The 9,081-nt window shown below is 39.8% G+C and overlaps 1 protein-coding gene across 1 annotated transcript; it reads left to right on the forward strand.

Annotated features, from left to right (window-relative positions):
* The first annotated feature begins 1,181 nt into the window (after positions 1-1,181).
* Positions 1,182-6,442, forward strand: nbl1 (NBL1, DAN family BMP antagonist). The gene is made up of 4 exons (XM_061041977.1): positions 1,182-1,668; positions 3,116-3,293; positions 4,079-4,190; positions 5,830-6,442. Exons 1-4 carry the CDS (start codon positions 1,659-1,661, stop codon positions 6,106-6,108), a joined length of 579 nt encoding a protein of 192 aa, XP_060897960.1. The 5' UTR covers positions 1,182-1,658; the 3' UTR covers positions 6,109-6,442.
* Positions 6,443-9,081: the final 2,639 nt, after the last annotated feature.

A 9,081-nucleotide genomic window follows, 5' to 3' on the forward strand; every position in this document is an offset into this window, starting at 1 on the left:
CTAAAGGCTCAGAACTATTGGTGAATTTCTGGCCTGAATTATAAGACCAGGTGTGCAATGTGTGCTGCTTCTGATGGTACCTTCAGAGGAGCCAATAAGCCTTGAGTATACCTCGGGTGGAAATCAGATAATTTCATGAAGGACTATACTTCTGGACAATTTGAGACTGTTGTTCACTGTTGAAAAATTGCTCATGAGTACCATTTATTGAGGTAGTTTAAAATACCAATCAGAAGGCTGTCCTCCAGTGAATGTGTTATCCATTAATTGACTTAATAGTTACTAACATTACATCGTGAAAAAAATGAATGATAATTATACTTTTATGTCTTTAGGTTTTTATCAATGCTGATGTGTTCATGTGTAAGCTAAGTTACACTAAGAAGTCAAAGGCCTATAATATACTGCTTAATAACTTTATGTATAACAGTTCATTGTTCTCCATAATCCCACATGATTTTAAGGGTATGTGGTCATTTTTAAAGTCAATTTGCTACTGAAATGTAGTCAAACTAAAGTAACTTTAAATTGCTTAAAATAAACTTTTTTATATAACTTTGACTCTAAGGCTCTCCACGTAGTTAGATTGTGTAGTGTGTGTATGTCTTTGAGGATCTGAGGACTTTTTCATCCACTAAAAGCTACTGATTTAAGCAAGAACAGACATTAACATTTACTAGCTGACAGAGGCATCATATTCATTTGCCTTTGAGGCAGGCCCAATATTCCTTGATGAATTTTATTTTTAAGGCTGAAAAGTCAGCAAACCCAAAGGACATTATGTCTTTCAGCAACACAAGGATGTGTTTTCCTTTCAAACACACTGGGGGCTTTTATTAAATCAAGTAGTCATGAGTTTAGGGTTAAGTAAAAGGCTTTTCATATGATTTCAACTTGTGATTTTAATTTGAAGAAAAACGTTTTGGGGAAAAGAATTAGAGCATTGGTCCACATCTGTTTTCCAGTTTATGATGGACTATCACAGTGTTATAAGTGTGTTAATTTAAAAGTCCAAAACCACATGTTAGTCAAGTAGGCTATAATGCCAAAGGCGTACCCTATGTGTACAATAATAAAATCTTTGTTTTATTTGCATTTTTGTCCTGTAAATCTGATCTGCGCTCTCGCCTCGCTCCTACTTTGGGAAACATTTAAAACCTTCCCAGCTTTACCCTCCCTCCCCGTTTTCTCTCGTCCAGAACCAGCACAGCAGGACCCCTGTATGAGTGCTCAGCCGCGCCTAACCCCTGCAAGAGAATTTTACAACAAAAAGCAACAAGTTGGAAAGTGTTTTTCATTGGACTTACATGGGAATTTAACAGAGGACGGGGAGAGAACAAGGGGAGGGGACGGCCTGCAGCTGATGGACTCGGGAGATGAGATAGTGCGCACAACCTTCGCCATCTCCCCATCCTTCCCCACCGGACGGACGCTTCTTTTTCTTTCCGGATGATGTAACTGTTTTATGACAGCCTTGGCTCGGATTTATTCTCGCCACGAACAAAGTGCTCATACTTTCCTTTCATTTGAAGTGCACGGTGATATCCGACGACGAGCCCCATCCTCTGGTTCTTTGGGGCCCGTGTCCAGATTTTGGTGAGGGGGACTCTGCTCAGCAGGACGTTACGCAGTGCGAATAGGCTGTTTCCCCGGGATCGATGAGAGGTGGTAAGTGTCCCGGTGGAAGTGTCCTGCTGCTGGGGCTCATCAGAAAGTAGGCCTACTTAAATTAGGCGTTATTAGTTGTAGCCTCTGTATAGTAACGTTATTGATAGGATACTCCTGTTGAGAGTTACGCTTGATGACCATTTTTCAAAGGGTGCACGTTACATTCTCATTTTTTCTTCCCTACTTTAAGATTTTTATCCGGGTTGGCTTGCTTTACCTTTCCTATTTAACGACATGAAGGCTGCAGACTCTACCACCTTGGTAACCCATTAAAAGGAAAATCGCCGGTAACAATCCGGAAATTCTTTTCGACCAAGCTATATGGCTTAGTTGAAGTGAAACGTGGGAGATTAAGGAGAGCTACTAGACTTATTGAGGCTACCTTCGTTTTGGGGTTTCACCCGTTAGCCTACCCTTTAAGAAAATTAAGTGACGCCAACGAAGCTTGCCTTTAAACACAATTCAAACTCCGACATGGCAACTTCAGCTATTTAAAGTAGGCTATGCAGGAAAACAATGTTAATAGAAGTAACGTCAAGTTACAGTAACGCGTTACCCCGGAAACATTAATATTCAGAGGGTGCCCAGACTGTGGATCGATAGTTCACACCCACAGGTGCACGTGTGAACACACATGCCTCATTTGCACCAAAGAGAGTCCAAGATGGACTAAAACGTCTGCAAACTATTTTTTGTTGTCTGTAAGCCCAACTATGATTCAATAAGAAGATTTCCTATCAAGACTCCAGTCTTTTCTCTGTGAGAGTCCTTGGTTTAGTCACTCTTTGTCCATAGTCTAAACACTTGATTCTGATCAAAAGAGGGGAAAAATAGATATTTATTAAACACTCCCCCCCTCACAAAATCACATCCCAGCAGTCTTCTTTATTTTTAATTTTCTGTATACAATATTAAAGGATATATAGCTTTTTGTGGGTGGTGTCAGAGGCACAGGGATAAGCTGAAAAGTGTGCAAAAAAAGTCTGTGGGTGACCTCAAGACACTTTTTTACAAGCAGCAGGAGAAAACGATTTTGTAGGTTGTAAATGACGTGACTGGTTTAGGCATTTTTAGAGGAGGGTGAAACACTGGGCGGCAGACTTATCAGTCAGGTGGGTATAAGCAGCAGACCATTATATTGTCTCTTTGGGAACAGAATAAACTTATCTGGTGATTCAGATCCATATACATTTTCTCTTTTCATAATTCAAAATAGTATAATATGGTAATTGGACAAAAGTGAACTTGCCAAACACCAGGAAGTTGTCATCCAATGATGCAGGGATATGCAAAGGTCAGTTTTGTATGAATAGTCAAGAAAGACCATATTCTCACTCGCATACAAAAATGAAAATTAGGAGATTTCGTGACTGTATTTCACTGAGTGCTTTGTCTAGAACGAGGGTTAACGGAGCTGTGAACACACAGTGGTTTTCTGCCCCTTTAGGTGCAGTCATGTGGAGGATTCAGATTTGCTGCGCACTGTTTGCACTGTATTCAGCGGCACCGCCTGCACACATCAACCGTCTGGCGCTGTTCCCTGACAAGAGCGCCTGGTGCGAAGCCAAGAACATCACACAGATAGTCGGGCACACGGGATGTCAGCCTCGCTCTATTCAAAACAGGTCAGGATGAAGGCCCTCTCTGTCTGACCATCTCTCAGTGCTGCTGGAAACAGTGAATCTATACCAGCGATGTGTGGCTGTCAATAGAATGTATCCTCAGTTTTGTGCTTCCTTCAGAGAATCAGAGCTGCTACTTCAAAATCCACATTACATTTATTTTGCATGTTGTAGACAGTGTTTTCTGTTATCACCAATAACCAACATTTAGTAGAAACATATGGGAAGTTTGAAAAAGATTAACAGGCCTCTTTGTTCCAAAGTAATATTTGAAACTGGTCATGAATGCTGGAATTTTTCAAACAAAGACAATAAAACTTCAGTGCTTTGCCGACTCAAACAGAAGAAAATGTTGCCTTTATTGAGGATTATTTCAAGTTGATTTGTTCCTCAAATGAGTAGTTTCAGCAGCAGTTTGTGCCACCATGTTTATGTAAATGAACCAGGTGCAACAGTATGGGTCGGTGATGTGTTTTAACAGCTTAGTTGATGACAATGTCAGGGTAATGAACTGTAATCAATGAACACAACACACAAAATAAAACCAGTCATGTATTCTTTCCTTCCCTTCCTCATTGCTTCCCATGTTTAAAAGGAAAGTAGTTGTACAAGGACACATAGTCACCAAACAGGATTCAAGTTGTCCAGGGCTTCACCTAACATTTATGAATAACAGGACAAGTGATTATGTGTTTAGCCTGGGGTTACCAAACATCCCGAACTCTTTCTTCCACAGGCATGAACATCCTGTGTCTGTTTGAAAATAATGCTCTCTGTCCTCCTCACAGAGCCTGCCTGGGCCAGTGTTTCAGCTACAGCGTCCCCAACACATTCCCACAGTCCACAGAGTCTCTGGTGCACTGTGACTCCTGCATGCCTGCCCAGACACAGTGGGAAGTGGTAAGAGTTATTGCACATTAGCTCATGTAGCAAGCACACAGCAACACCGACTTGTTGAACTCGCACTAAAACCACAAGTTTCCAACATAAAAGATGGCAATCACTGCTCGCTGGCGAACATCGAGCCCAGGAATTTTTATTAGTTTTCTGCATGAACATTAAGCCTGTATTTGATATTCCTCTGGCGCTCATTGTCCTTCTCAGCCTGAAGGAATCCAGTCTTGCGACAACAAAGGCTTTGTGGTGAGGTGTATGTAGTTTGGAAAGCTGCCAGGTTGGGCTAGGCGGGTGGGACCACAGGTGAGGTCGCCTCATGTTTCAGTGGAAAATATTGCATCCGCTGGAGTGAACTGTTGTTACCTGATAGATCAGTTAAATGACTTTCTATTTTTGTTGCAAGATAAAGGCCAGGGAAAGTGCATCTGTAGTCTCACCTTCATTCAAATTATCTGGAAGTGGATGTTTATGTCTCTGGTTGTGATTGTTGTTGCAGGACTTTAAAGTAAATTCAGTATGAAACAAAACAAAGTTGTTTCTCGGGAAAGGGGATACTGCTCCACGCTGGTTTGGCACTGGTGGTAGATTTTTGGTAAAACTGCTGAATGATCATGTTAATTCCGTAAAGTCACTTTTAGGGGTAGTTGTGTGAGAAGAGCTTGTGCTACACTGAGCTTTGGATATTAATATTTGATATATTTTCTCTTTAATCCATATTAAGTTTTTCTCAACACCTCTTTACTCCATCTTCAATGTAAAGTTTTATCTCAAAAAAGCAAAGAAGAAAAATAAACAAGTAGTAAGTATCTGATAGATATGGAACCAACAACAACAACAACAACAACAACATACAACTACATTCACAATGTCATCCTTATCATACAGCAGCATGTACATATAACAACAAATAGAACTCTTCCTCAGAAAGAAAGGTCTGAAAAACATGAAATATCATTTTGTAAATAAATAAAAGTACCTCCCATACACCAAAAGAGTATTATAGTTGCGTGACTTTCCCTCACTCATTCATTAAAAGTAAATTAATTAGAATAAAAAAAACTATTATATTCTTTGTCAAAATATTTTTTTAATTCAAGAGTCAATAGATACTAGAGTTCACTCAACTTTTTTTTTGTACGTCATCACTTTTTTTGCAGGGCAGGACACAAAATATAATTTGGATTAATTATGAAGTAACTTGTCTGTGTAAAGGGGTTCTCAGTCATCCAGGTCGTGGTAAATTTGAAGCTTGAGCCAAAGGCAACTGGACTGGTTGACGATCCTGAAGATGTTTCACCTCTTCTCCCAAAGGCATCTCCAGTTCAGAACTGTTCAGGACAGTTCACATTAACGTATTTTAAAGGGAACTAAGTTTGCATACATGCATTAAACACAAGGTCACACAGGTCACAGTGCTGAGAATGAAAATCAACAAAAAAAATGAAAAAGGCAGTACAAAATGTATGTATTGTGCATGAAAACAAAAAGCTAAATTGTGTTAAAATAAATAAAAAATAACCCCAAAAAAAACATATTTAGAGGCAAATAAGCCTTTGACTTTGTTGTGTGTAACAAAAGCGCTTCATTTTTTTGTGTGCGTGTGTATGTGTGTGTAAATATTGAATTGCATGTGTGTAACCAGGTTACTCTGGAATGCCCGGGTGCAGAGTCTCCTCATGTGGATAAGTTGGTGGAGAGGATCTTCCACTGCAGCTGCCAGTCTTGCAGTAAGGAAGGTGGCCAGGAGGGGGCGGTGATGCAGCTGTATTCAGCAGACAACGTTCTTGAGGTCCCCACTCTATCTGACACCCTCAGTGGTGCCCAGTCCCACCCTCTGCCCCCTTCAGACTTGCACCCTAAGAAGCATGCTCATGCACACACAGACCACCACACACTACCACACACATCAGATGGAGGGTAGGTGTGACTCTCTCTGTCACTCTGCTCCTCTGCTCTGCCCTCTTTATTCTCTGTAGTATTGTAAAGGCACTTTAAAAATAAGGCTTCACACACACTCACAAAGTCATGCTATCAGTTCACACTCTATTGTATATAAACCCAGACAGAAACACAGCAGCCTTTGCACTCCTTTGTTTTCCGATTTAACAGCATATGTGTGCATACGACAAAACTACAGTCTGTTGAAAAGCTGTCTCATTTTGCTTAATCTACTTTAATGCAATAAATCCCATTGTTGTCATGAAAGACAATTTTTGTATTTAATTATATCCATACAAATAAAAAACTTGCTCACATTTTATGTGCAACAGCTTCCTCTCATTGTTTGTTAAATTAAGGCTGTGTCTTTATTACTATGTGGGTTTTTGCCAAAGACAAAGTTGTAGGTTTCGGTACCACTTAGATCTGCATGATGGGAAAAAAACACTTCTGTTGCTTCTTCATTGGCCCCAGTCTGATCATACTGAGCAAGGAAGAAGTATGATGCTGTGATGGAAAGGCAAAGAGAAAGTTTTGCTTTCACCTGTTCATGCATTCTTCTTAAAACAATACAGACATTCAGTGTGTACTTTTCAGGAGGGATTTTGTTGCTGTTATTATTCCTCACAGACTTTAGCTCTGAACAACAAACAACTTGCGCTGCATTGTTGTGTTAGCATGCTAATGCTAGCACTCTTTATTATGCTCGTATCTTCACACTGCATGTAAATTTACCTGAAATGATCGTGATCTAGAAACACAGTTAAGCAGTGAGTACAGTATGTTATTCTTCTTTTCTCTAGTCCCTCAATTAAACAACTTTTATACACGAGGGGAGGAGTCAGCCGGCCGTCCTGGCGATGTAAACAAACTGAAGATAGGACTCTGAAAACTCTGAAAACATCACAGACAGTGGGACTCGGGTGTTACACCCATTGTAGACAGTCATGACTCACAGAGTTATTTTCAGAGGATATACTTGATTTATATTATATTTAAGTGTGAAAAATCACATAGAAAGCCTTTAAACTATAGTTCAGTAAAACAAAGTTTCTCACAGAGTAACATTTAAAAACAACAACATAATTCACTTTTTGTAGTTCTACAGACAGCGTGTACTTAGAGAGAGAGAAACACATGATGGACCTGCTGACTGCTGGCTTTGTATTCATCTCAAACACTAGAGTCATTTTAGGAAGTGATGTCTTTACTGCCAAAATAGAGAGAAATGATCACAGTCACCATCAAATCAAAAAACATAAGAACCCATCCTTTTGAAGTACAATGAAAAATTGCTCCAGTGAGAGCAAACAAAACAACACAAGAGTTGTTTAATTTCTCCAATTTTAAGCTTCAAAATTGGATCTGATAAATTGGACCAATGTCACAAAAGATGCAGTAGAGAGTAAACAAAAATACAACACCCAAAATGTAACAAATATTCAGATAACTCTGTATTTAAATGCCATTCATTTCTGTACCACTTCTCCTTGTATCAGAGTGTAATATATGGTAAAAACTAAAAGATGTTAGATTTACACACTGGGCTCACTAGGCAGTTGATTCAATCTGAATGAAACCAGCAGGAGCCAACATATAGAATCCAAATTTATGAAGAAAAGAATGACACTACTAATTATAAGTGCACTTTTCCTGGGTTTGAAAGGAGCTGCCCCCCCCACCCTCCCCACCCCCATAAAATCCTAATTTTACCTGTATTAACTTCTAAATGACAAAGTTATTTCCACAAACCCTTTGCATACATTTCTAGAGAATGTCAGACCTGAAGAAGGAAATAAGTTTTGCAATCTGGGTGTGAAATAAGACTTTGGTGTTGTGGAATGCTGACATGATGTAACTAATAACAGGAACGCCTCAATAAATACAATTAATTCATAGGGACATGGTGGCATCTAATAAAGCTATAGTAGGGGCATATAGATAGAAAGACAAACTGATAACAATGGTCTAATGGGAATTGCCATGGCAACCGGCAGGATGCTGTTCAGTAAATGGATGGTGAGTGACCTCGTGCGTTGCCTGAGGCACAGGGGGACAGAATCAGGGGTGGACAGCTTGATGGAAACACATAAAGATGGTTATCTCATGGTCTGCTGGGTTTATGTAAACTGAATTCCTCATAAAAGTCGAACAAATGAAGAAAGACTGGAGGACACAACTGTAGAGAAGTGATTGAAGTGGCTGCCAGAAAAGATTCAGTTTCTGTTAGTACCTCGTCTAAAGTTCACAGAGAGTCCAGCAGATGTCAGCAGATGTTACAGGTAAAAGTCTAGAGTGGTTACATTTACTGCACACCTCTCAACTTTTCAGCTTCTCAAACCAGACAAACAAACCAAGCACACCCACCTCACCCCCACCTTCTTCTCCCCGTTAACAATCTCTCCCTCATCTCTATCTCCTCTTCCAGACAATATCTTTTTCTTTCATTTTGCAGTCCCATATCCATCCATCTTAGTTCTCTTGTTCTGTGTAATTAAATCTGAGCAGTGAAAAGGTTGACTGTCTGTCTGTGCTGCAAAACAAATCGATCATCCTCTTATCTCCTGGCTGCACAGCTGACAACTCTCCGAGACCGTTGGAAGGCCGACGGCAGAGGGAGAAACTCAGAGGAACATTTTTGGGGGTTTTCGAGCTGATTGTCTTTATCAACTTGTTTATCAAGCTGTTAGTTTTATTTCACTTTTTTTTTAGGGGATTTTGCCCTGATGCTTATCATCTTCACCACCTCTCACTTCTTCCCATCTAAAGAGATACATGTTTTCTGGCTATACAATTTTGGGTGATTATTATATTATTTCCATCTGTTGGAGAGGTACAGACAGGGACTCTTTACAGCCTGTGACTCAATTGTAATGCAAATGAAACTCATTTTCCTAAGATGTTATCTGATAATCTGACTGATCTGAAATGCATTATTTGTTCTATAGCAAATGTC

Source organism: Labrus mixtus, chromosome 7 (assembly GCF_963584025.1).
Source record: "Labrus mixtus chromosome 7, fLabMix1.1, whole genome shotgun sequence".
Classification (NCBI taxonomy): domain Eukaryota; kingdom Metazoa; phylum Chordata; class Actinopteri; order Labriformes; family Labridae; genus Labrus; species Labrus mixtus.

Excerpts from the sequence above, each read along its gene's own strand:
- nbl1 (XM_061041977.1), top strand. Across the intron at positions 3,294-4,078 it reads CCTCGCTCTATTCAAAACAG|AGCCTGCCTGGGCCAGTGTT; the intron begins GTCAGGATGAAG and ends TCCTCCTCACAG. Across the intron at positions 4,191-5,829 it reads CCCAGACACAGTGGGAAGTG|GTTACTCTGGAATGCCCGGG; the intron begins GTAAGAGTTATT and ends GTGTGTAACCAG.